This window comes from Amblyraja radiata, chromosome X, assembly GCF_010909765.2.
Source record: "Amblyraja radiata isolate CabotCenter1 chromosome X, sAmbRad1.1.pri, whole genome shotgun sequence".
NCBI lineage: Eukaryota > Metazoa > Chordata > Chondrichthyes > Rajiformes > Rajidae > Amblyraja > Amblyraja radiata.
Window position 1 is genome coordinate 669,002 of NC_045999.1, and position 27,342 is coordinate 696,343.

At 47.8% G+C, this 27,342-nt stretch overlaps 2 protein-coding genes across 2 annotated transcripts in view; both read left to right on the plus strand.

Moving 5' to 3' along the window:
• Positions 1–19,523, plus strand: part of cspg4 (chondroitin sulfate proteoglycan 4) — a 67,682-nt gene extending 48,159 nt beyond the window's left edge. The window contains exons 4-10 of the mRNA XM_033015085.1: positions 1,332–1,793; positions 2,803–2,979; positions 8,190–8,388; positions 9,692–9,826; positions 10,144–10,316; positions 13,663–13,846; positions 15,865–19,523. Coding sequence (XP_032870976.1) covers positions 1,332–1,793; positions 2,803–2,979; positions 8,190–8,388; positions 9,692–9,826; positions 10,144–10,316; positions 13,663–13,846; positions 15,865–17,708 — 3,174 coding nt within the window. The 3' untranslated portion in view covers positions 17,709–19,523. The remainder of the gene's footprint in view (positions 1–1,331; positions 1,794–2,802; positions 2,980–8,189; positions 8,389–9,691; positions 9,827–10,143; positions 10,317–13,662; positions 13,847–15,864) is intronic.
• Positions 1–27,342, plus strand: part of mtmr10 (myotubularin related protein 10) — a 902,395-nt gene that overhangs the window by 522,189 nt on the left and 352,864 nt on the right. The window lies entirely within an intron of this gene.

Consider the following 27,342-nt stretch of genomic DNA (forward strand, 5'->3'; position numbering starts at 1 on the left):
AGTGTCTGCCTCCACCACTACCCTAGGCAGCACGTTCCAGGCACTCAACTTCCTCTGCACATTTCCTTTAAATTTTACACCTCTCGATTAAAACTACACCCTCTAGTATTTCATATTTCCATCCTAGAAAAAATGTTTTTGACTGTATACCTTATCCTTGCCTCTCATATACACCTTTTATATACTTCCATCAGGTCTCCCCTCAACCTCTGGCTTTCCAGAAGAAACAATCCAAGTCTGTCCAACCTCTCCCTGTAATTAACATCCCCTAATCCAGGCATCATTCAGGCATACCTTCACTGCGCTCTTTCCAAAGCATTCATATCCATTCTGTATTGGGTAAACCAGAACTGCACCCAAATATGGCCCAACTAAAGTCACATAAAGCTGCATCGTGACTTCCTGACTTTTATACTCAATGTCCTTACCAATGAAGGCAACCATACCATATGCCCTCTTTAACACTCTATCTATTTGTGTTGCCATTTTCAGGGAGCTATGGAGTTGGATCCTAAAATCCCTTTGTACATCAATGCTGTTAAGGGTCTTGCCATTAAGTGTATATTTACTCCTTACATTCAACCTCCACACTTATTTGGATTAAATTGCATCTGCCATTTCTGTAACTGATCTATATCCCGCTGTATACTTTGATAGCCTTCCACACAGTCCACAATCATGGTGACATGTGTTACCTTTAGCACTGACTGACTGACCTACCCTCATTGATCACCTTCACTACCTCCTCAAATGAATCAATCAAGGTAGTATTTAATTGAAGTGTTTTCTTATGCTTAAGTGTGGAGAGATTTAAGAGGAACGATTTCACTTAGTGAGTTGTCCGTGTGTGGAATGAGCTTCCAGAGGAAGCTACAGAAGGGGATACAATGATGACTAAGGGATACAAAAAAGACAATAATGGATGTACTGAATATATCATATGTCCAAATGTCTGTTGGTTTTGTTTCCCCTTCTGTAGCTTCCTCTGGAAGGGTTTTGAGGACCATGGGATAAATGCAGGTAAATGGACGAGCCCAGTGTGACAAGATGGCTCAAATGACCTGTTTATGTACTGTGCAGCTCTATGACTCTATGACCAGGGCTTTTAAGCCCCGTAAGACGGTTTGTTGGAAGCCAATATGAATTCTGGTTGGATATTTCTCTCAAGCTGAAACAAAAATGTATTATTTAGAAGAGTTGTGAGATGGGGTGTTTTGGATGTGTAAAGTTGTACAGTTGTGTGATCAGCTGAACAAGGTTGCCTGTTGCTCAGTGAATTATTAAGCAATCATTAATGTTAACAAGTCTGTGTATTGTGATTCCTTGGACAGGTCTCTCATGATGACAGTCTTCCATCGGATTTGATCTACTCTGTGAGAGTGCCTCCTGTCTATGGGCAATTGGCAATGGGCTCTGACAGCGGGTCAAGTGCATGGCGGAAACCCCTCAGGTCATTTTCCCAGGAGGACATAAATGCAGGCATTGTTCAGTATGTTAACCTTCGATTCAGCCCTCAGCCCGATGCTTTCACACTGGACCTGTCCAATGGATTTAAATCAGTGGATGGACTCACAGTTGTGGTAGATATCATTCCTGATAGAATTTCTTTGGAAACCCAGAACATCTCAGTGAGAGAAGGAGATGCACGGGCCCTCAGTGAAGACCTCCTCAACATTTCCAACTACGCCAATTCCTTGAATTTCAAATGTTACATTCTGAAGGGCCCGGAGCACGGCAGGATCGCAAACCAACAATTTCCTGAAGACAGTCTTTCATTCTTCACCATGAAGGAGGTAAGGTTCCAATGGATGAGGATGTCCTCAAATGTGGTCCTGGTGGACTTCACCAGTGCCTTTTCTGTTTTGGGAACGCATAATGTTGATGCAGATATTTCTCTTCTATTTGTGTTGATGATCTGAGTAATGTTCTAACAACACCCTCAGTTTCCAGTTGCCTGACACTTCAATTACCTATCTCGCTCCCACTCTGATCTAACTCTGTGACCTCAAGCCCAACAAAGCCCAAAATAAACTTGACGGACAGCACCTAATTTTCCATCTGAGCACACACTGCAGACTTCTGATTCAAGATCAAATTCTCCAAATCCAGGTATCTTCTTCTTTTTCTGTCTCTTTCAGAACTGGCCATTCCTGCCTGTCATCATTTTGGGTCAGATTTTCCCTCTGTTAGTATAGTCTGGCTGCTGGGCATGCCCCACAGCCCTGCTATTAGCAACACGTAACACAGGCAAAGAGGCCGAACCTTGTTCTAACCACTACATTAACTCAACCAAAACACAAAGTGCCTCTTCAGACTGATGCTGCCTGACCTGTTGAGTTCCGACAGAACTCTGTGTTTTGTTGCTTCCTTCTGTCTCCAGCCGCATTAACCTCTCAGGTCTCACCCCATCAGACATATTCCCTTTGTTCTACCCAGCCCTCCTCCACCGTCTCTGCTACTGAAAATTAACTTGATTCTGATGAAGGATCTCAAACCTGCAACGTCACTATTTCATTGTCCACAGATGTTGCTTGACCTTGATACCTGAGTGATTCTAGCACTATTAGTTTTATTTCAGAGTTTCAGCATGTGCAGTTTGTTTGATTGTTTATCAACCCCTGTTGGGAATGGTATGTTTTTGATGCCTGACGGTTGCTTGCGTTAGAATTATTGATGTGTCAGTGATATGTATCAATGCTGAGTGATGGAGGCACTGGATTTGTGATGTGTGGTATCTGTTGAACATTTGCTTACTGTTTTCACAATCTCCCTCTTGAATGCTTGTTTCCTGCCTATTTTCAGGTCACAGAAGGTGCAGTGTTTTATTTTCATGACAACAGTGAAACATTGACGGACAACTTCACTGTAATTGTAAATGCCTCAGAGATTGGCAGACTGAGTGAACCAATGGCAGTGTATGTAACAGTGATCCCAGTGAACGACCAACGTCCTGTTGTCACCATTAATACCGGACTGAAGGTAAGTACATTATTAACATGATCTCCGCTCACACAGTGATGCTGCTGCCTGGGTGTCCAAACAAATTCATCAAAAACTCTGCTGGAAACCTGACACATCCTCACGTTTAGCAGGAAGAGATGGATGATTTTCAACTCTGTTAGTGGACATTGTGACAATTAGTGGAAGGGCAATGTTATTTAAAAGATATTAAACTTTATTTTCCTCGGCCAGTTACTCCATCCCTGTCACTTGCTCGCTCACTCACTGGCTGGGCCACCAGTGCAGTGCTGTGTCCACTTCAGAAAATATGTCAGCTTTTCAGAGAGAGCACAAAGATTTACCACATTATTTCCAGAATGAGGAGTTTATATTTGCGATGAGACTGTAGAGGTTGAGGGTTTGTTCTTGGAGTAAAGTAGGGGCAAGGGTATCTGATTGAGGGATTTAGAATCTCAAAGAATATATGTAGTGGAGGTAGAAAGAGTTGGCAGAGCGGGCAGGAGACTGGGGATGGGGAATGAAGGTGATGATCACTGACAGTGATAGGAAGGAAATCCTCTCGGGATGTGGGATGGCTGGGGCAGCAGAGGTGGCAGACCAGTGACCACATTCAGAGGGTAGCTGCATCGTTATCTGTGTGCAATGGATCTGCAGATCTGCGCGCAGAGGCTGAGGGGAAGGGGCTGGCAGACTGCAATATAGGGCTAGGAAGGGCCAGACAGGCCGACCAGTCCCTCATCCAGATGTGTGTGCGAAAGAACTGCAGATGCTGGATTAAACCAAAGATAGACACAAAATGCTGGAGTAACTCAGCGGAACAGGCAGCATCCCTAGAGAGAAGGAATGGATGATATTTCGGGTCAAGACCCTTCCTTAGTCTGAAGAAGGGTCTCGACTCAAAACGTCACCCATTCCTCATCCCGCAGTTGGGTGTGATGGCACAGCTGAAAAATGATCTATCCATTCCTTTGCAAGTTATAGATTCTTGAGGCTGCAACTACTCTGTAATCCTGTAAACTTCCACCTGACTGGTGAAGATGGGTCTCGACCCGAAACGTCATAATTCCTTCTCTCATGAGATGCTGCCTGACCCGCTGAGTTACTCCAGCACTTTGTGTCTATGAGTGAGACAAAAAAAACTGTCCATTCATTTTGATAATTCTATCTGAAGAAACATGAATGTGTGTACAAGTTCATTGCCCAGTTCAAAACCATGAGCTTGTAAGATTTATTGCAAACTTTGGGTTTATTAAACTAGCAAAAGCAATTTACAGGAAGTAACAAGCATAGTTGTAGTTGCAGAGTGCCAGTGTTTGAGACGGCCACCAGGGGACAGTATTGACAGCGATAACTGTGAGCTGGAAGAGGCTGCATAGTGGAGAATAAATCATGAGGATGAATTTGTGAATGATTATGGAATAGGGAGCAATGGGGAACTGGCACAGGGAGCAGATGAGGCCTGGGGAAGATCAGCCACAGCTATTAAACTGCAGGTTTGGAGAAACTGAGCGGTTTACTCCTGCTCCTCTTACAGTGTTGAGTTATACAGCATGGAAAGAGGCCCTCTGGCCTAACATGTCCATGCCGATGTTGCCCCATCTTAGCTACTCTCATTCACCTGTATTTGGCCCATGTCTCTCTAAATCTTTCCTATCTGAAGAAGGGTCTTGATCCGAAACGTCACACATTCATTATCTCCAGAGATGACCCGCTGAGTTACTCCAGCAATGTGTGTCTATCCGAGTATCTGTTCAAATGTCTTTTAAATGTTGTCTGTTCTCTTACATCTTATATATGTGGCTGGAGTGACCAGCAGGGGGCAGAGCTGTGACCAGCAGGGGGCAGTGCTGTGACCAGCAGAGGGAGAGGAGAGTGACCAGCAGGGGCAGAGCTGTGACCAGCAGGGGGCAGTGCTGTGACCAGCAGGGGGCAGTGCTGTGACCAGCAGAGGGAGAGGAGAGTGGCCAGCAGGGGCAGAGCTGTGACCAGCAGGGGGAGTGACCAGCAGGGGGCAGTGCTGTGACCAGCAGGGGCAGTGCTGTGACCAGCAGGGGGAGAGGGGGAGTGACCAACAAGGGTAGAGTTGTGACCAGCAGGGGTAGAGTTGTGACCAGCAGGGGTAGAGTTGTGACCAGCAGAGGGAGAGCTGTGACCAGCAGGGGGCAGAGCTGTGACCAGCAGAGGGAGAGCTGTGACCAGCAGGGGGCAGAGCTGTGACCAGCAGGGGGCAGAGCTGTGACCAGCAGAGGGAGAGGAGAGTGACCAGCAGGGGGAGAGGGGGAGTGACCAACAGGGGTAGAGTTGTGACCAGTACAAGGGGGGGGGGGGGGGGGGTTAAGCAGCAGGAGCAGTGCTGTGACCAGCAGGGGAGAGGAGAGTGATATTTTCTCCAGGTTTACAAACCCATTGTAATCTCCACTAATGCCAGCCCTGCTCTCATTTGCATGGGTCTGTAATTCAACACCCTGCCATTTCTGCCTCTCCAGCCACCCTCCCATCTACACCTGCCTTTGTTACAAAGCTTCCTGTTACTCCTCCTGCAGTGTGATATAGCTGCTCGTTTAATGCTTTGTCAGAGTTGCTATAGAAATGCTTGCTGTTGTTGCAGAGCCTGCAATGTCCTTAGATCCTTTTGTGTTTCCATTTCTCATTCTTCTTTGTCCATATATTGACCTTCAAAGCTCACAGTAGAGGATTCCTGAGAAAGCGTGTGTTCCAAAATCTATTGACTCCAGATCAGTTCTTGTAGTCTGAATGGGAGCAAATGTGTAGAATGAAGACTGTGAAGAGGGAATGACAGAGAAGGGTCACCACCCAATATGTCACCTATTCATTCTCTCCAGAGATGCTGTCTGACTCACTGAGTTACTCTAGCTTTTTGTGTATATCTTCAGTTCAAACCAACATCTGCAGTTCCTTTCTACATGACTGATCTGTTCTGTTGCTTGAGAATGAGGAACTTCCTTCCTCTCTGGCTTTGTGGGTTCTGAGGTGACCCATGAGACCAATGAGGGAACCACAGAGCCTACCACAGATGCGTCTAAGTGTTGTAATTACATCTGCCTCTACCACTTCCTCTGGCAGCTCATTTCATAAACCCTGCACCCTTTTTGTGAAAGAGTTGCCTCTTGGGTCTGTTTTAAATGTTTCCCTTCTCACCTTAAACTTACGCTCTCTAGTTTTAGACATTCCTACCTTAGGGAAAACATGTGGCTGCTCACCTTAGCTATGCCTCTCCTGATTTTGAATACCTCTATAAAGTCTCCCTCAACCACCTATGTTCCAGAAGAAAAAGACACAGCCTATCAAATCCTCCAGACCTGGACATCCTATTGAATATTTTTGGCATTCTTTCCACTTTAATGACATCCTTCCTGTACATGGCCAACCAACCAGACTCTACACAGTAGTGCCTTTCCCAATGTCCTACACAGCTACTGTATAACATGGAGTTCCAACCTCTGTACTCATTATCCTAATAGGTTAATTGGCCTGTTTCCATATTGTATGATTTTGACTCGAAAAGAATGCTATTAATCATTGTTCATCTGGGAATTGATGCTATTAATATACCGAGGAGATAATGTCATCTAATACTACAAAAATATATACGTTCTCTAATACACTGATGGGAGATGGTTAATATTCCAAAGCAGCTTCAACCACTTAATATTCTGACAGTATACTTTGTCCATTAATACTTCTGTACATAACACATAATATGTACAGAAATATTATTTATTTAAACAGAAATTATACAGAAATTATCCATGCAGTCTATTTATACTCCATTGGGCCTGGAAATTCTTGAGTGCTTTAAAAGATTACATTCCTTCGTGTAACACACAAAAATTGTTGAGCCACAAATTGTGAGCTCCTTGTTTTAATGATCTAACTCAATTGATGTTTACTCTGGACATTATTATGAGGAACCTGTTTATTGACTGTAGACTAATGGGCCTGCAGTCTGAATAGATTCCTACATTTGAAGTCCGATCTATGAGTGGTCTCGGTATGTTAATGATGGATATTATTTTGACGCATCTGATAATGGACAGCTCTTGACTTCTGTTGACTGAGACCCCTCAGAGTGGTGGGGAAGGAAAATATTTCCCATTGCCTCTGATTCTTACACAAAGCTGTAACCATTGTTCTCACTACACTCTCTTTATTAGACTAAGTGACTAAACACTTATGCTCTAGTGTCGACAGTGGGGTTAGGAGGGAGAGATAGATCAGCCACGATTGAATGGCAGAGTAAACGATGGGCCAAATGGCCTAATTCTACTCCTATCACTTATTAACATGAACTATCCACCAAGGGCTGCTGGATCTCTCAGTTGCCAACCATATCACCTTCCCTTCCCAGTCCCATACCCACCTTTCTAAACAAAATCCACAATGCTGGAGTTACAGCCATGATCATATTGAATGGCGGTGCAGGCTCGAAGGGCCGAATGGCCTACTCCTGCACCTAATTTCTATGTTTCTACACAGCCTGACCCCCTGAGTCAGTCCAGCACTTTGTTTTTTTTGCTCAAGATTCCAGCATCTGTAATTCCTTGTTTTAACCTGGGCCTCCTCCGTTGCCAGAATGAAGTCACACGTAAACTGGAGGAAAATCACTTCATATTCCACTTTGGTAGCTTATAACCCAACGGTGTGAACATTGAATTCTCCAATTTCAAGTAATCCCCCACCTCCTCACGCATTCCGATACCAGTCCAGACCACCCTGGTCCCAACGCATCTCCCTCATTATCTCCCCAGTCGCTGCTCCTTTCCCTTTCTTTGTACATTCACCTCCATCCCAAAGTCCCCCATTTTCATTTCCCCCCTGCTCTTTCCCCACCTGCCTCTGTCCACCCACATCCATTGCTTAAGCTTTACATTTCACTCCTCTTCTCTCATTATCTGACATCCTCATGGAAGGGATAAGAGTATGATAGTCATCCACATTTTTGTGGACCGTGCTTTTGCTAAGAAGGTCTAGATGAGTCTTGGCTGAGGTTGATCCTGAGCAGCTGTGTAACACGGGAGGCTCTAATCTCCGGCCTGTTCCCAGGGCTGGACACTAAGACACACGTCAGCATTAGGGCAGATGGTACAGCCGGCTGTAGTGGGGCAATTAAACGAGCCGGGAGCGAGATGACTGTGGTGCTGATGTCTAGACTGGGGGTTGAGGGGCTGGGGTTAAATAATTTAACTGTCTTCTGCTCCTGTTCCTAGATGTGGGAAAGCAGCGAGGCTGAGATTTCCCGGGATTTGCTGTACACTCAGGACCTCGATAGCCCTGCGGATGAGCTGGTGTATTCTGTCACTCCTCCATCCAATGGACACGTGGCACTGAAGTCATCGCTGGATGGCAGCATCCTGCAGTTTAGCCAGGCCGCGATCAATGCCGGGCAGGTCACCTTCGTGCACCACGGTAAGGCCACAACTGTCTACCCCATCCCTAAGGCTGGCAGTGATGGCACAGAGAGGGGTGCTGGGCAGGGAGGTATGCTGCGAGGGTTGGCAAGCAGAGTGTCAAATCAGGGTAGGATACAAAGTGTAGGAAGGAACTGCAGATCCTGGTTTAAACCAAAGATAGACACAAAATGCTGGCGTAACTCAGTGGGACAGGCAACATCTCTGGAGAGAAGTAATGGGTGATGTTTCGAATCTAGACCCTTCTCCAGACTGAGATGATACAAGGTATCTTCTTTACATTGCCTTTTCCTGCATTCTTGTCAATATAGACGAAGAAACATCAGGCCAACAACTGTCCTGTTAATATTAATAAATAATAACTTAATTTCCAGATTTGATATTTTTGGATCAAGCTCTACTGGGTTGAGAATCACATTCACCACCATCTGGGATGAGAAATTTCTATCCTGAATAGTGAAACTTATTTTGAGACAGCGACCTAGTCATAGAGTCATAGAGTGATACATTGTGGAAACAGGCCCTTCGGTCCAACTTGCCCACACCGGTCAACATGTCCCAGCTACACTAGTCCCACCTGTCTGCGGTTTGTCCATATCCCTCCAACCTGTCCTATCCATGTACCCGTCTAACTGTTTCTTAAACGTTGGGATAATCCCACCTCAACTAACTGCTCTCTGGCAGCTTGTTCCATTCACCCTTTGTGTGGAAATGTTACCCTCAGATTCCAATTAACTCTTTCCCCCTTCACCTTGAACCTCGATTCTCCTTCTCTGGGCAAGAGATTCTGTGCATCTACCCGATCTATTCCTCTCATGATTTTATACACCTCTATAAGATCTCCCCTCACCCTCCTGCACTCCAAGGAATATAGACCCAGTCTAATCAACCGCTCCATGTAGCTCAGACCCTCTAGGTGAGAGGGGAGAGATTTAAGAGGGACTTTTTACATAGATGGTAGTTTGTATTTGGAATGAGCTGCCAGAGGAAGCTATCGAAACGTATACAATTACGGGTTGTGATAGGCTGGCTGGTCTCGCTGGTGTTGGAACAGATATCTGGATAGGAAGGGTATACAGAGATATGGGCCAAATGCAGCCAAATTGGACTCTGCTAGTATGCCAACCCGGACGCCATGCACAAGGTGGGCTGAAGGGCCTGTTTCCGTGCTGTACAGCTGTATGACTTTATGACTATGCGGTACCACAAGTGGACATTGAAACAGGAAACTCGTGCAAGTAAATAGCATATTCTAATTCTAAATTGCTTCCCCCCCTCCCCCCCCCCCCGGTGTCTCTCAGGGTCAACATCGTCCGGAGGGTTCCACTTTCAGGTGTCTGATGGGATTAACCACACACCCAGCCACTTCTTCAAAGTCAGGGCCAGATCCCTCAATATTCAGATCAAAACCGAGGAGCCTCTTGTTATTTATCCAGGTAAGGACTAGGTTGGTGTGGGTTGCATCAGACTCAGGACTCGGGGTCTCTCGCCCACACTCCGCTGCTCCAGAACCCGGAGGGAAGCGAGGCGTGAGACTCTAGTTGTGTGGCTCAGTGTTCAGCACCGCACTGAGGTGTGTGGCATGGTGGGGTGGGAATCGGTCATGGTGTGAGTGGCTTGGGGAGTGCAGATAGATTGAATGGTGTGAGTGGCTTGGGGAGTGCAGACAGAGTGAATGGCTCAGACATGGCACGGAGTGGAGATGGAGCTGACATAAATGGTCACTCTTCCTTTCATTTCACCCACCCACCAGGGACACGCCAGCCAATCACAACCCGGCACCTAAAGGCAAGAACCAATGATGACAACAGAGCAAATAGCAGACCAATCCTATACACGGTTATGACTCCTCCTGCTTTGGGGCAACTGATCACAGTTGACACAGGGAATGTGACCAGGATCGTTTCCAGCTTCACTGAAGAAGACGTGAGTTTAATTTCACTCTGCATTGATTCCTTGGAGAAGGGTGCTGGAGAGATTTCCAGCTGGGAGCTGAGCTTTGAGCACCAAGTTCGGTGCAATCACAGAGTCTTTGGGCGGTGTGACTGTGGGTGCAGACAGACGCAAGCTGAGCAGTGATGCCGTTCTGCTCACGCTCATTGCCAATGCCACAGGGGAGGGGAATGTGGTGCAGGAATGATCAGAGTATGGACAGTGATGACATGTTCAACATTGGCTCGGGGCAAATCATCCAGTCTAGGTGGGAAATATCAAACTGAAATTGCAAATGCTGTCATTCTAAACTAAAATATATAAAATGCTGACAATAGCAGGTTGGACAGCCTTTGTGTTTAGTTTAGTTTATTATTGCCACATGTACCTAAGTACAGTGAAAAGCTTTTGTTGTGCTATCCAGTCAAGAGACTATAGCCATCCACATCGCACCCACAGATAAAGGGTAAAGGGTACAACATAGAGTGCACTCAGCTGGTGTGAGGATGGTTCAGTTGCCCAATGACAGCTGTGAAGAAACTGTCCCAGAAGAGAGAAACAAAGTCAATGTTTCAGGAAAATGATCCTTCATCAGAACACACCTTTTTCCAGTTGCCTTTGGAAGCATCCAATCTTGTGGTGGGTTGAGATTGCGCAGACTTCACTCCAGTTGCCCAGAGCTCCATGGAATTAGGGGTGCTGCTAATGTTACTCCCTGTGTGCAAAATGGGAACAAGTTAAACAGAAAACAACAGATGCCCTGTGATGGGGAAAAGATCAACACTCAGGCAAAGTTCATCGTTACTTGGAAAAATAGCTATAGAAGATGGCTGCCTTTGTGAATTAAAACTAAACCATATTTAATTAACTTGTGTTCTTTGTTTCAAGGAGAAGATTGATAAGGGTAGTGTGGTTAATGTTGTACATGTGGTATTTCAATATGCATGGGATAAGGAGCAACAAAACGCAGCATAGGTGAAGCTCATGGGATTGCAGAGACTGGATATAGTATTAGATAGGGGATAGAAAGCAGAGAGAATAGTGGCAAGCATTATTGATTTGTACCTGAGAGATATATTGTTTCCCTGGAATTGATATTGAAAGTACAGGCACTGTCATAAACTAAACTTGATAGGGCATGAGTACAAACTTTGTATAGGTCACAAAATAAATAGTGAGGGCAATCACACACTACATAATACTGGTGAGTGTGGACATGGGCCATGTGCTATTTAATGTGGGGAAGTTAGTGGGAGGCAATATTAAATGTTAAAAGTTGACACAGGAAGCTGGGCGTAATAAACTAGGGCATTGATTTCAAACACAAGAACGTTAGACTCATCGTGGAATTGTAAAATGAGCAAGGTTTGACCCCAATTGAAGTACTGTGTTCAATCTGGGGCCCATGTTTCAAGCAGGATGTGAGGGCCTCAGGAACGTGCAGAGGAGATTTACTGGAATGAGGGGATGAGGGCTCCGTGGATAGACTGGAGCAGCTGAGATCATTCAATGGGACCTGCATTGGAGCCATCCACATTCACCATGCCTGAGTTGAACGAGCCAGTGGCTACAAATGGGTGGTTGGTGATGTGTCAGGGGAGATGAATGAGCTTCTGAAATCACATTGCTCATACTTCATGATGGAAGAATGTAATTAATATCCAGAGTGAAGATAATGCCAGACTGTAGGCTGCATTTATATATCTCCAATCAGAGGGAAATGACACAGACAAATCCAGCCTACAGATTCAGCCATAGGTTTCAAATGAAAATTGTGGATATGCTTGAAGGGTTTTCAAGGCTCTGGGAAGAGTGAGGGAGTCGGACAAATGGAGAGCAGAAATGAATGTCAGAATGGTCTCCCTTGCTGTTCTGCAGAGACTGGTCCCTGAGGAAAAACTACTTGGCACAGCAGTGAACGGATGGCTGACGGGACCTTCAGCAGAGTGCAGGGGAAAACAAGACAAGGAAGATATCAGATAAATTCACTTGTAATGTGAAGATTGGCGTTCTAGTTTAATGGGTTGTTGCTGATGTGTAACTCTCCAGTGTCAGGGGAGATGAATGAGATTCAGAAATCACATTGCTCATACTTCATGATGGAAAAATGTAATTAATATCCAGAGTGAAGATAATGCCAGATTGTAGACTGCATTGTTATATCTCCAACCAGAGGGAAATGAATGAGCACCATTACCTGACCTGTCAGATTATTGTGAAACTCATTCACACACTGCTCACTGAGCAATTCTCTTCAAGGTTCCTTTAACTGTCCAGGTCCTAGATGATAAAATGTCTATGCTAAGCCACCTCTCACAGAACAGCTGCAGGGTAATGCATAAGAGTCAAAAATCTCAGTTAACGCTCCTGCACTTGTGTCTGTTTGACCAATCATTTAAAGACTTAGTGGGCACTGTGTAAAATCATGAGGGGAACAGATAGAGTGAATGCATTGTCTTTTTCCCAGGATAGCGAATCAAGAACCTAAGGACATAGATTTAAGTTGAGAGGGAAAAGATTTAATTGGAACCTAATGGGTGGTGGGTCAATCATGGAACGAGCTACCATTGGAGGTAGTTGAAGCAGGTACTGAAATAGCATTTAAAATACATTTGAATGGGTACATGAGTAGGAGAGGTTTCGAGGGATATGGGCCAAGCGCGATCAGGTGTGACTAGTGTAGCTGGAGCATCTTGATCGTCATGGGCAAGTTGGGCCAAAGCACCTGTTTCGTGCTGTACGACTGTGACTGCTCTGAAATGCTTTGTAATTATCCTCTGTCAGTGCAGGAGTTACAGAGTTGGGGCGAGTATGAGAAACCTTTGGTGTACACAGCCTCCTCCCCAGGATCTCCAAGCCCTCCCTCCACCAGTGGAGATTAGCATGACGGTCTGCACTCAGATTTAAAGTTACATGAATGCTGATTCCTCTTGAGAAGTTCTTCAAACTAGGAATAATCTGGTTGAGGACAATTTAGATCGCCAGCTTTATGGTGGCTTCAGAAAGTCTAAGCATGTTCAACACAGAGCTCTCTCTTGCAATAAGATAGTGACATTCCTTGACCTTCAGGACCAAGGTTATATTGATGCAAGGCTTCAAAGAATGGTTAATTCTAGCAACCAAGAACCAGGCAGCAACAGTAACCGGGTTCTGGACTGTCACCAAATCCAGACTCGTTGGTAGTAACCAGGCCTGTGTGTGTGGATAGGTGGTGATGGGATCTGGGTTAGTGGTGTAATGGTGCTGGGCTAGGCTGTGTGATCCTCTGCAGTGAGTTCCAGAGTGAAGGAGAGTGACCTTTGTCCACTATGTTCACAATGACATCTCCTTCCACCCATAGCTGGAGGCTGCCAACATTTTCTACCAACATGATTGGCCCAAGGAGCCCCTGTGGAAGAGCCAGGATTCGTTCCAGTTTACGGTCTCCTCTCTGCCGGCAGTCACGCAGAGGCACAACCTGACCCTCTGGATCTCCTTTGAAAATGGTGGCCCTGAGCAAGGCAGCCAGCTCTGGAGGAATAAAGGTAGGCACAAACAGCTCTCCCCATCCCCATCCCCATCCCCATCTCCATCCCCATCCCCATCCCCATCCCCATCCCCATCCCCATCCCCATCCCCAGCCCCATCCCCAGCCCCATCCCCATCCCCATCCCCATCCCCATCCCCAGCCCCATCCCCATCCCCATCCCCAGCCCCAGGAGATGCTCAGGATATGTTTGCATGGGCATTCAGTGCTCTGGGTTTACTGAGCAATCAGGGCAATCGATCCTAAAAGGTTTTCCAGTCAATTCATTTCTTGTCATTTCTATTTTTTTGATCCTGGCTCCAGTTTCATATGATTAAAAAATCTCCAAATGCCAAGTGCAGCTGGAATAAGGCAGATAAAGCAGAACCAGTTGATGTGCTATGCTCACAGATGGTCTTTGATAAAACATTACTTCAAAGGTTATTGCATAAAATTAAAGCTTATCAGGAACGATGCAACACATCGGCACGGACAGGCTGACAGCATCTGGAGAGTAGGCACCAATATGTCCCATTGTTTGATGGGAAGATGTAATGAGTGGAGTGTTGAGGGAACAGTGGCAGCACCTCAATGTTTACATGATCTGAAGGTGTGGTGACAAATATAAAGTGGGAATATCTGAAATTGTCCCTGTTGGAAGGAAAAATCTAAAGGTTGTGAATTGCCGAGTTCTGAGATGCAGAGGTCCCGGCTGTCTGATTCACAAAAGATTGGTATATAGAGTTTGCAAGTGATCAGGAAAGCTAACAGCGAATTTATTGCAAAGAGAATTGAATACAAAAGTAAGGAGGTTGTTCTTCAGTTATACAGTGCACCATGAGATCACATCTGGGGTATTGTGTACAATATTAATCTCCTTATTGAAGGGTTTTTAAACCAATGGAAGCAGTTCAGAGAAGGTTTTCCTAGACTAATACCAGGAATAGAGGGATTGTCTTATAAGAAATAGTTGTATAGACAAAGGGGTGTATCCACTGGAGTTCAGAGGAGGTGACTTGAATGTGGAGTTGAGAGCAGCCATGATTGTATGACATGGCAGAGCAGGCTGGAGTTCACCTGCTCACGTTCTATCTCAGTAATCTCCTTCATCCTAACATTCCCGTTTCTTATTTCCCTGATGTTACTTGCTGCTGCATTGGTGGCTGTGCATACAACTTGTCATCTGGCGACCTGCGGTGATGGGACAAGGTTACAGGTGATGGCAAAGCATCATCACAGGATTTTCACCACATTCTGATGTTCAGTAAAACTCTGACACTTGGCAACAAACACAGTAAATGTAGAAATTATAACAGAAAATGGTGAGAGCACAGTTGTTGTGGAGTAGTAAACACATTGTGGATGATGATCAGTGATGCACTGAAAGCAGTGAGAAGCTGACTCCATCCACTCTGTTCACTTTAATTAATCAGAACCGTTTCACCTCAACGCCTACACCTCACAATGCATTGCCTTTCCCCCTCTCACCCCCTCTCCATTCCTGCACTCAGTTGGATGTCATGATAGTCTGCAGGACATGACTTGTAAAACAGTCAGGAGGAGCGAATGAATAATTTCCAGTGAGTCAGTAATGATGGGACTATTGTAAACCTCGTGCAGTTTACAGAGAGCAAGTCCCAAGCTCAAAACTGAATTACATCAACAAAGTAATGCTTCTGATCAGTGATGGTGTGTGTAGAATCATTGCTCCTCCAGCCCATCTCTGGTGGTCAACCTTTCTGTTTTGACTTCTTCTATACTTGCTGGAGTGATAGGCTGAAAAATCAGAGCACCACAGTCTTTGAGGAGTTGCTGAGATTGTTGTCGTGCACAATTGCTCAGGGGTCTTGAGTAACAGGTTGTAGATACAGGTGTGAGAGAGCAGAACAAATGTTGGTTAGTGAGTGGAGCAGATGGCAGCAGTACTGGAAGGCAGCATGATGGCTGAAGCCTGAAGTGGAGCCGGCTCATGGTGGACAGGGCAGATGAGTTGTCTCCAGCTGCACAATCAACAACATGTCTTTCTTTCTTCTCCAGGCCTTACTCTGCTTCAAGGTCAAAGTGCCACAATTGACCAGTCTGCACTGGACGCCTCCAACCTTCTGGCCGCAGTGCCCAGGCCCGGCCGTTCCCGCTACGAGGTGGTGTTTGAGGTGACCGCTCAGCCTGTCCATGGGTTTCTGTCGTTGGCCAGTGTCAGGAGGGTGCGGCGCTTCACACAGTCTGACTTGTTGGTGTCCACACTCGAGTACACACACTCCCGGTCAGGGGCACTGGAGGACAGCTTCACCTTCCGAGCTCGCTTGGGTCCAAGGAGAAAGCGGCTGTCACGGCCTGGAGATGACAAAATGGCCATCGTTATTTCTGAGCGTTTTAACATCACGGTGGTGCCGGTGAAAGGGTATCCGCCACGGATTGTCACCACGGGACTAGCCCTCCATGCTCCGCAAGGCTCCCGCTTGGTGTTGTCCCCTGACCACATACGCTCAGTAGACCCAGACAACACGCCAGAAGAAATCCAGTATGTAATTGTCGCAGGGCCGGACAATGGCTTCTTTGTGCATCTGGCTAACAGCAACACGGCCATAACACAGTTCACACAGGCGGATGTCAATGCTGGCACTGTACTGTTCCAAGCAGTGGGCCCACCAGCCACCAGCACTGTCCACTTCACAGTCTCCGATGGGACACACTCAGCTGCCAGGGGGTCTGTCACTGTTGAGGTTGTGCCAGCCACTGTCAGCGTGATCCACAACAAAGAGGCTGTGCTACTGCAGGGGGATCCAGCAACACCCATAACCAGAGAGCAGCTTGTGGTAGAGACCGGGGCAAATGGAGGAACCCTCTACAGAATAACCCAGCTGCCAAGGCACGGCCAGGTGATGATGAACCAGGTTGTGGTGACGGAGTTCTTGCAGAAGCAGATTGACAGTGGAGAAGTGAAGTACCGGCTGACGGACTTATCTGTTTACCAGGACAGCTTCCAGGTTTGGGCGCTGAGCCGTAAGGGCAACATGTCAGGCACGGTGAACATCACAGTGCGGCCACTAGTGAGAGTGGCCCCACATCTGCAGTGGCCCAAAGGTACCACCGTTTTGATCGACACGGATGTTTTGGATGCAAGTGAACTGGGGAATAAGACCCAAAGCATTCCCACCTTCCATATCACCCAACAGCCCAGAGCTGGGAAACTCATCAAGGTGCACAGACAGAATGGCACACAAAGTCTTCTGGGCAGTAACTTCACCCAGACAGACCTGGAAGATGGAAGCATTGCCATGGAAGTCTTTGATTCCGCTGAGGCTGGGCTATTTCCAGACTTGGATAGCTTCCAGTTTCTCTTAAAAGCTGATGGAGTGCCACCTGGCAGAGGAGCTTTAGAATTTCAGACTGTGCCATACATACCCAATCACCATTACAATGCCACACTGCTCAACCTCGCCTCTCTGAGTAGTACAAAGGCACCAGATTCCAGCAGCAGTCCATCAGCCCAGGATGGAGGAGAGATGGACGTGGATTACCCAACGGTAACGTGGAGCCCCTTTGGAAGTAGTGAGCCTACATCGGGGGGTGTATCTACAGAGTTCCAAGCAACAGCAGTCAATGAGGCAGCTCTCTCTTCTGCAGGCAACAATCTAATCACCATCATCATTGCTGTCATCCTGGTGGTTTTGCTGTTGCTGATTTTAATAGTGATTGTGATCTGCATTACCAAACGCCACAAGATGGGAAAACACAATGTGCAGGCCCCTCCTCCCAAGCCCAGGAATGGTGCAGTGGAGAAAGAGACCTTCAGGAAAACAGATCATGTCCAGTCCATGCCTCTGGTGAATGTCAGGCCTCACAATGGTGCACAGGTACAGTGGCCACGGTATTCCTGAGGTGAAGCAGGTCTGCCAGGCTAGCAATCACTACTAGGTATGATCCCGGTCCCAGTCTCTTCGTCATCCTACCAGCTCAAGGTGCTTCAAACCAGTCACAGAACACACACCATCACATCGTTACTGCACCTTATCAACCCGGGACAGGAAGGTTCCCACTGTACCTGCAGGATTACACCACAGTAGAGATGGTTCAGCCCCAGCTGAAAGAAAATCTGCTGTACTGGATAGCATTCTGCTGCATCTAACCGTCCCGTGGAGGATAAAGGACCATTCTGTAAACCAATACCTTAGTAGTTGCCAGACTTCACCTGTTACACATTCCAAAAATTGAAGTAACTGACTTAAAAAAAATATATTGAAATAATATTGATTCCAATTCCCAGCAAGCCCTCGGAGATGCTGCCTTGTTGAGGTGCTGCTCCTGTTGGTGACGACGGACTGGTGGTCAGCTTGTGATGGGATTTTGGCCGTGTTTGGTGTATGCTGCAACAGGGTTAATAAAACTTTGTGACTTAGTGGGACATTGCTCCAGTTCAGAATGTTTTCTATGGTAGGCCAAGATTTGCAGAATGACAACATCAATTTCCTTTGGATTGAAACACTTGCAGGGCTTTCTGAGTGGTGGTTATGTTGCTTTTGATTATTTCCTTGTGTTTTCTGGCTTGTTTCATATGTTGTAGTTTCCAATCCTACTGGCTTTTGGTTCTGGATTCTTGATTCCCTCTGGCTCTGTCCTGATCCCAAGTAGCAGCTGCGGTAACACACTTTGTACACAATGTGTGGATCAGCCTTCCTGAGACACATGGTTTACTTGCCCAGAGCTGTTGACCACCCAACAATCCTGACCTAACCCAGCTGACTGGTTAGCTTCAGTTAGACTATTCCAACACTCTCCTGACAATCCACACCCTTCATCTTTCCTCCTACTGTAGCAACCCCAACCTGCCTCTGCCTAGTACCCCTCATTCCTTACACTCCACCACAGTCGCCCAGCCTGCTGTGGTATTCCTTCCTCTCTTTCAAAAAGATCTCTGTTTAAAATTAAATCTCCTCTTTGTTGTTGGCTGTGTTCCCCTGGATGGCCTCAAGCTTCTCTTCTATGGTGTATGGCCATGGACCATGGTCAGGCTGACATAGTGCCCATAGGGTATAACTTGCAACAGTTACATCAGTGATCATGTTGCTGGGTCCTCGCATCTGTAGGTTGCATCTTCATCACCCATTCCTAGGCTCTGGGAACTTGAGCCGCACACAGCTGTGCCTCTGTCCACTATGGAGGGAATGGGCACAGCAGGATGCTTCTTGCAGCTGGTGCTGAGGCCTGGATGTCTCATGGTGAGTCCACGCCGACCAGCGATCACCCCTATACTAGCACTATCATACACACTAAGAACAATTTACATTCAGGATCGAACCTGGGTCTCTGGTGCGATAAGGCAGCAACTCTACCGCTGTGACACCATGCTGCCCCATATCGTACCGTACGGTACCTCTGTGTAAATATTGCTGCATTATGACTGAATGCCTTTCAAAAGGTTCCCTTGTCTTGACGTAATGAAACAATCTGTGTTACATTCTTTGAACAAAATGCATCTTACTGTTAGTTTGGCATCTGCATTCTTTGATGTCAGTGCATCCAGAGAGAGTGCAAGATGGCACTCTTGTGTATGGACTCAGAGACGTCTACTGTCTAATACTCTTGTATTTAGTATGATTGTGCCTAATGTATCACAGAATTGTCACTGAACTGATGTAAGGAAAGAATGTCACTATACTTGGGTATAGGTGACAATAAAGTACAATTGAACCATTGCACTGGGGCCCAGCCCATGGTTGTGGACTTTGCTGTGTGAACGAGTGGGGGAGTGTGCCAGTGTAATCCCAGTCCTAGGTCTGCCTTACATCACGTTACAGCCCAGCAGAGACGGCTTCAGTTCTCGTTGTTCCTCAGGACGAAGGTACGGACTTACCATTCAGGCCCCCGCCCACCGGAGTGAGGAGAGGTTGCCTCTTGGTGTTGATGTTGGCGTATTATTGTCATGTGTAGTGTACCAGGATACAGCGAAAACCCCTTTGTTTATGTGCTATCTAATCAGACAATACAAAGTATGAATATGTAATGTCAAATCATGTACTACAAGTAGAGCAAAATGTGGTTGAGGCAGATTGGGAAATCGGGACTGACCTCTATCGCATGGAAGGACCGTTCACAACTCTGGAAACAGAGGGGAGGAAGCTGTTCCTGAGTCTGCTGATGCGGGCCTTCAGCCTTTTATTCAATCACACGACTGGGGTTGGGCCTCCAGCTCCAGCGACCTCCACCCCCATGCTCTGTCCATTATCCTGCTCCATCGTGTGACCCCTCCCCACCATGTAAACACCCCCCACCCAGCCTGTAACCACTCCCCATGCTCTGTCCATTCCCCGGCTGCATTGTCTGACCCCCCCCCCCCCCCCCATCCTCTGACCACCTCCTACCCCATGCATCGTGTATCCCCCTCTGCTCCAGCCTGTGACCCCGGTAGCGTGTGCCCCCCCACCTCCGTGTGAACCCGGCTGTGGCTCGCTGCCGTCAGTGGGAATTCCCAGAAACTCTGGAACTCTGCCCAATCAGCTTTGCCTGCCCGGCAAATCAGAGCTGCAATCACTCACTCTCCCTGTGAATATGTTAACATTAACCCCGTTAACACATGCGTTGCTGAGAGTTCAGTTTGTTGAGGTTGAAAGGAATCTGCAATTCATCGTTCAGAAAAACAGCTAAAATTCAACTAAGCCCAGAAAAAACATTTATATAAATCTTCTGTCCTCACCAGAAATGTTATCAAGTGCAACTGATACTGATTGTGGTGATGATCAGTCATGATCACATTGAATGGCGGTGCTGGCTCGAAGGGCCGAATGGCCTACTCCTGCACCTATTTTCTATGTTTAACCAGTCAGCATCGAGCCGTCCATAATGTACAGTTATATGATAAGGGAATGGCGTTTAGTGCAAGGTAAAGCCAGCAAAGTCCGTTCAAGGAAATTCCGAGCGCCAACAAATCGGTAGATAGTAGTTCAGCACTGCTCTCTGGTTATGGTGGGATGATTCAGTTGCCTGATAGCGCCTCTCAACAACTCTGTCAAATAATCAAGCCACGTCCCAGTTGAAACAAGCAACTGCAGATGAAGAAAGACACAAAATGCTGGAGTAACTCAGCGGGACAGGCAGCATCTGTGAGAGAAGAGACGGGTGACGTTTCGGGTCGAGACACTTCTCCAGTCTGAAGAAGGGTCTCAAAAAGTCACCCTTTCCTTCTCTCCAGAGATGCTGCCTGTCCCGCTGAGTTACTCCAGCATTTTGTGTCTATCTTCAGTGTAAACCAGCATCTGCAGTTGCTTCGTACACGTTTCTGGGTGTGACGGGCAACAGCGCCAGTCTGCCCCCTGCAATCACTGCAGGCTCCACAGAGACAGTAGCTTCTCACAGTTCCAAGCGACGCACTCCCGTTGGCAGCACCACAGCCACTTTCCATGTGAATTTCGCTATTCCCGAAGATTGCAACTTGTCATCAAAATTCCCGCCAGGCTTTTGGGTACAGTGTTGGCAGGAACGTGACAGGAAATGGCAGATGTTTTAACTGAATTCATTGCATCAGTTTCCAGGAGTGAACTGGAAAGCGGTGGTTTACAACAGGGAGTATAACACGGCTCCCGGCTGATGCTATGGGTGACGACAAGCCCACAGACACATGAACACCAGCTGTATATACTCTGGAATCCCTCAGGCAATCAGGGAAATTCTGATCGATAATCCATTAATTTAAATAAACTGCCTACAGGTTTGTTTTGTGGGCGGCTGACTTGTCTCCAATCGGATTTGATACATGACTCAGTGAAGTGCAAAGTCTGATTGTAACTTAATACCCGCCTGAGGAAAGCAAGGGTGTGAAAGGGTTAATCCAGTTTGCAAGGCAACGGTTGAGGGCCATTCAAGACTATTCAAGAACCCAAAATAGACACAACAAGCTGGAGTATTTCAGCAGGACAGGGTCTCGACCCGAAACGTCACAAATTCCTTCTCTCCAGCGATGCTGCCTGTCCCGCTGAGTTACTCCAGCTTTTTGTGTCTATCTTCGGTTTAAATCAGCATCTGCAGTTCATTCCCACATTAACCAATAATCTATCAATATCTGCCTTAAAAAATATCAATTGACTGATTGCCAGATTCGCCACCCTCTGGCTAAATGCTTCTTGTTAACCCAGGTCTGGGGTTATTTTTGTCCCAGAATGATGGAATGGAAGCTTCTTCTCATGGGTTGTGCAGCTATGAAGTAGAATGTTTGTCCGGCCTAATCTGTTCATGCAATCACCCACGGCTCTACAAGCAGGGACAGAAAAAAACAAGATTTGACAGACACCCATATACGTCACAAACAAAACCAAACACGAACCATCACATTGTGCATTTCCAGTAACTGCTGTATTTTTTCTTCGGCACGTATTGCATTGTCCTGTTCGCCAAGATCACGCATAAATTGGACAGTAACCACGCAATGTAGAAGAGTAGGGATAAACATGCGTCCAGGGCATGACTCACAACTCAGAACCCTGATGTAATCCACTCTGTTGTCAACTCTCAGACACGCGATTTCACAGTGCTTAGAAACATTAAAAAATAGGTGCAGGTGTAGGCCATTGGCCCTTCGAGTCAGCACTGCCTTTCAATATGATCTTGGCTGATCATCCAAAATCAATATCCCGTTCTGACTTTTGCCCCCCATATCCAGTGATTCCTTTAGCCTTAAGAGCTAACTCTCTCTTGCTCTCATGCTTCTAACCGCTGTCTCAGCTTGAACATCTTTGAGATAAGATTGTTAGACACAAAAAGATGGAGTAACTCAGCGGGTCAGACAGCATCTCTGGAGAAAATGTGTAGGTGACGTTTCGGGTCGCGTGAGTCTGAAGAAGGGTCTCGACCCGAAACCTCACCCACTCCTTCTCCCCAGGGATGCTGCCTGACACGCTGAGTTACTCCAGCCTTTTGTGTCTATCTTCAACGCTGCACAGGAATCAGGCATCATATCGCTGACAGCCGATCCAGGGACCTTCGAGCCGATTGTTGAGGCACTGTCTTAGATTAACTGCCCTCTGACTAAAAACGTTCCTCCTCACCTCCTTTCAAAAATAGCTCCCTTTAATTCTGAGGCTGTGACCTCTGGTCCTAGACTCTCCCACCAGTAGAAACGTCCTCTCTACATCCACTCTATCTATGCCTTTCCCTATTCTGTAAGTTTCAATGGGGTCCAACCTCAACTTTCTAAACTCCAGCGAGTAGAGGCCCAGTGCTGTCAAACACTCATCATATGCTAACCCACTCATTCCTGGGATAATTCCTGTAAACCTCATCTGGGCCCTCTCCAGAGCCAGCACATCCTTCCTCCGATATGGTGCCCAAATTTGCTCACAGTACTCCAAATGCGGCCTGACCAGCGTCTTATAGAGCCTCAGCATGTTTGGTGTTGGCATGGGCCCGCTGTGCCGAATAGCCTGTTAGTCAGTAGTAAGCCTGCCTCAGTCACTCCCCGCGTTTCCTCCACACGGACCTGGACACTGGGACCAGGGGTGGCAGGTTTTTGCCCAACTCCCGCCGCGGGAGGCCACTCGGCCCACCCAGCCCATGCCGACCCAAGCAGAGGGGGAAGAATGGCCCTGCGTTGTGCAGGACACGGTGCCTTTAAACTGTCTGCAAGACGGGGCGCGCCTCGTTGTCCACACACTGACAGAGACTGTGTTGTTTCCATTTCCTGCACACTCTGCCCTTGTTAACTCTCCCGTCCACTTCAGCCTCCTCCGCATTCACTCCGACTCTCTGGCTGCGATCCTCGACCCCCTCCCGGGACCTGAAGCCGGCTCCAGGAATGTCTACACGTCGTCCCGGGCAAGGGGAGCGGGGGGGGGGTGGACAGATAGAGGGAGCGCCGCACTGTGGGAGGGGCGGTAAGGGAGCGCCGCACTGTGGGAGGGGCGGTGAGGGAGCGCCGCACTGTGTGTGTGTGTGTGGGGTGGGAGAGATGCCAGTACTTCACCCCCCCACCCCCGCCCCTCCCACAGTGCGGCGCTCCCTCACCGCCCCTCCCACAGTGCGGCGCTCCCTCATAGTCAAGAGTGGGTCTAGGATGGGGTAAACCTTGGCCGGCTATTGTCAGCACTGCCCGCTGACAGAATCAGGAGCGAAACACAAAATGCTGGAGTTAACACAGCTGGAGTAACTTCGTGTTTTGCTCCAGATTCCAGTATCTGCACCTCCCCGTTTCTTGCTTTTACCACAGTCTCGTGTTTTACTGCAGCTTTCTGGAATGTTAGGCACGTGATTAGACGGGGTAAGGGCCTGATAGTCACAGAGTGATGCAGAATGGACACAAGCCCTTTGGCCCAACTTGCCCACACCGGCTAACGTGTCAATATCCCTCCAAACCTGTCCTGTCCTGAAGAAGGGTTTCGGCCCGAAACGTCGCCTATTTCCTTCGCTCCATAGATGCTGCTGCACCCGCTGAGTTTCCCCAGCAATTTTGTGTACCTGTCCATGTACCTGTCTGTTTATTAAACGTTGTGATAGTCCCAGCCTCAACTACCTCCTCTGGCAGCTTGTCCCATACACCCACCACCCTTTGTGTGAAAAAGTTACCCCTCAGATCCCTATTAAATCTTTTCCCCTTCACCTTAAGCCCATGGCCTCTGGTTCTTGATAGCTCTACTCTGGGCAAGAGACTCTGTGCATCTACCCGATCTATTCCTCTCATGATTTTGTACACAAATGCTGGAAGGTCATTAACATTTTTCTGAGAATTGGTTGAGATTCCTTTGGGACAGTTACATAAACGTCTGATGTTGTTCCCTGGTTCAGTGGAACGGCAACAGGCAGCACCATTCCACCCTTCGAATCTTGGGCAAAAACATGGAGGGACTCAGTGGGTCGGGCAGCATCTGTGGGGAAATGGGACCTTCAGACTGATGGAGTTGGGGGGCAGAGAGCTGGAAAAGAGGCGATAGACACAGAATGCTGGAGTAACTCAGTGGGACAGGCAGCATCTCTGGAAAGAAGTAATGGGCGACGTTTCAGGTCGAGAGGTGGGCTGGCTACAGAGGCCTGGACCGATCAGCAATTGAACGTCCGGGTAGGTTGGAGGGGCTGAGTGGCCTGCTCCTATTGTCTGGTTAGCTCAATGTTCACAGTGTAAAGGGGGTGGACAGGGTGAATGCAGAGTCCTGTGTCCGGGGCATGTAGGACCAGAGGACATGGGCTTAAGGTGAGATGGGGGGGGAATTTAATAGGAAACTGACGGGCAATCTTTTCACACATAAGGGTGGTGGGTGCATGGAACGAGCTGCCAGAGGAGGCATGTAGGAAGGAACTGCAGATGCTGGTTGAAACTGAAGGTAGATACAAAATGCTGGAGTAACTCAGCAGGTCAAGCAGCATCTGTGGAGAGATGGAATATGTAACGTTTTGGGTCGAAGAAGGGTCTCAACCCATAACATCGCCTATTCCTCCAGCACTTCGTGTGGTTTTTGTAAAGCGGTTCCTGCGGTTCCGTGTATCTGCAGCATCCTGTTTCCACCCATTGACCTTCTGCAGAAAATGCAGAACTCCGCGTTCCCGTCTCCAGCGTTATCACCCGGGCCCATGTTACATGTTCAGCTGATTAATGTACGGAATAAAGGAGAGTTGTTTTTGATTTAATTTCGTGGTGTCAGGCGGTTTTAAAGGGGGGGGGGGGGGAGAGGGAACGACGCGGATTCCGGTAACGGCGCTGGCAGGAGCGGGGTAAATCCCGAGAAGCCAGACAGTTACTGTCGCCCTCAATACCCCTGGATACCGCAGTCTCCCCGGGAGCTGCCCCCCCCTCTCCACAACCACCCCCCACCTGCCCCCCCCACTCCACAATGGATGTGGAGAGGATGCTTCCACTAGTGGGAGAGTCCAAGACTAGAGGGCACAGCCTCACAATTAAAGGACGTTCCTTTGGGTGGAGACGATTAGGATTTTCTTAATTCAGAGGGTGGTGAATCTGTGGATTCTGTGCCACAGAGGCTGTGGAGGCCAAGTCAGTGGATATTTTTAAGGCAGAGGTAGAAAGATTCCTGATTAGTACGGGTGTCAGGGGATATGTTGAGAAGGCAGGAGAATGGGGTTAGGAGGGAGAGATAGATCAGCCGTGATTGAATGGCGGAGTAGACTTGATGGGCCGAATGACCAGATTCAGTTCCTATCACTTATGAGGTTATGAACATATAAAACTGACCATTAAACAAACTTTATATCCATAATATTAAATATTACAGAGAGCACTGTTCTATACAGCTGTCTGTGGGAAGTGTACAATGGAAGATATACAACACACAGTGGAGCTGTTTTACAGAGTATCTACAGTGCGTCAGGGCACCCCTCGCTTGGACCCCCCCTCTTGGATGGCCCACCACCCCTGGGGAACAGAAGGGAGGGGTGCTTCAGCCTTGCCTATTGTAACTGTTTCCCACCCACCCAGTAGCATGGACATCACATCCCCTCCCCTCTCTCATCCCCATCCCATCTCATCCCCATCCCCTCACCCCCGCACTTCTCATCCTCCCACCTCTCTCAACCACGCCCCCTCCTGCAGCTCTCCCATCTCCTCTGCTTTCTCATCCCATCCCCTCTTTCATCCCCCTCACCATCTCCCCTCTCTCACCCCCTCAGCTTCCAATTACAAGGGGGGTCCCTCTAACACCCCCCCCCCACACCTGGAACAGAGCCAGCCCCACCCACCGTGATGTCCAGCGATCGCCAACCCTTCCCACAGTCACACGCGCACACTGCAAAACTCCTGTATGGTTACAGGTCTCCTGTATGGAGGGTTAACTGTGCCACTAGTTAGAACACTGTACAGGACACCCCTCACTGCCACAGTTAGAGCTCATGTGGAGGCAGAGTGAAGTCACCTCATCTGACAGAGAACAAATGTAAACCTTGTAACTGGAAGAAGTGACCTCTATTGAACAAATGTTATTCCCATCCTCCCATTTAGTGAAACAGCCTGATGCATGAAGTGTGAAGGTGAACGTGGCCAGAATCAGGTGGTGGACATCTTGTACAGCTCCGTGCCACCAATGTATCACCAGTGGTCCACGATGGCCACAGGGCGTGGCTGACCGGTGCTCCGTGTTCCTGCTTCTACTGTAGTGTCCACTGTCCAAGCAGAGGGTGTGTGAGGCTGATGGATCCTCATAGCCCAGCTCACGTTGCACTGGTCAGCCCAAGGGCCCTCCGTCCGGCCCACCCTGCCACAGGCACATGCTACCTGGAACCAGCGGTCAGCTGATGTAGGAAGAGTCGAGGGCTGCAGCAATGGTTGGGGTGGAAAGGAAAGGTCAAAGTCACAAACAAAATAGCAGAGATTGTTGGAGTTACTGTGGGGGAGGGGGTTGTAGTAGAGGGGTTGTTGGGGTTACTGTGGGGGGGGGGGGGTTGTAGTAGAGAGGTTGTTGGGGTTACTGTGGGGGGGGGTTGTAGTAGAGGGGTTGTTGGGGTTACTGTGGGGGGGGGGAGGTTATTGGAGTTACTGTGGGGGGGAGAGTTGTAGTAGAGGGGTTGTTGGGGTTACTGTGGGGG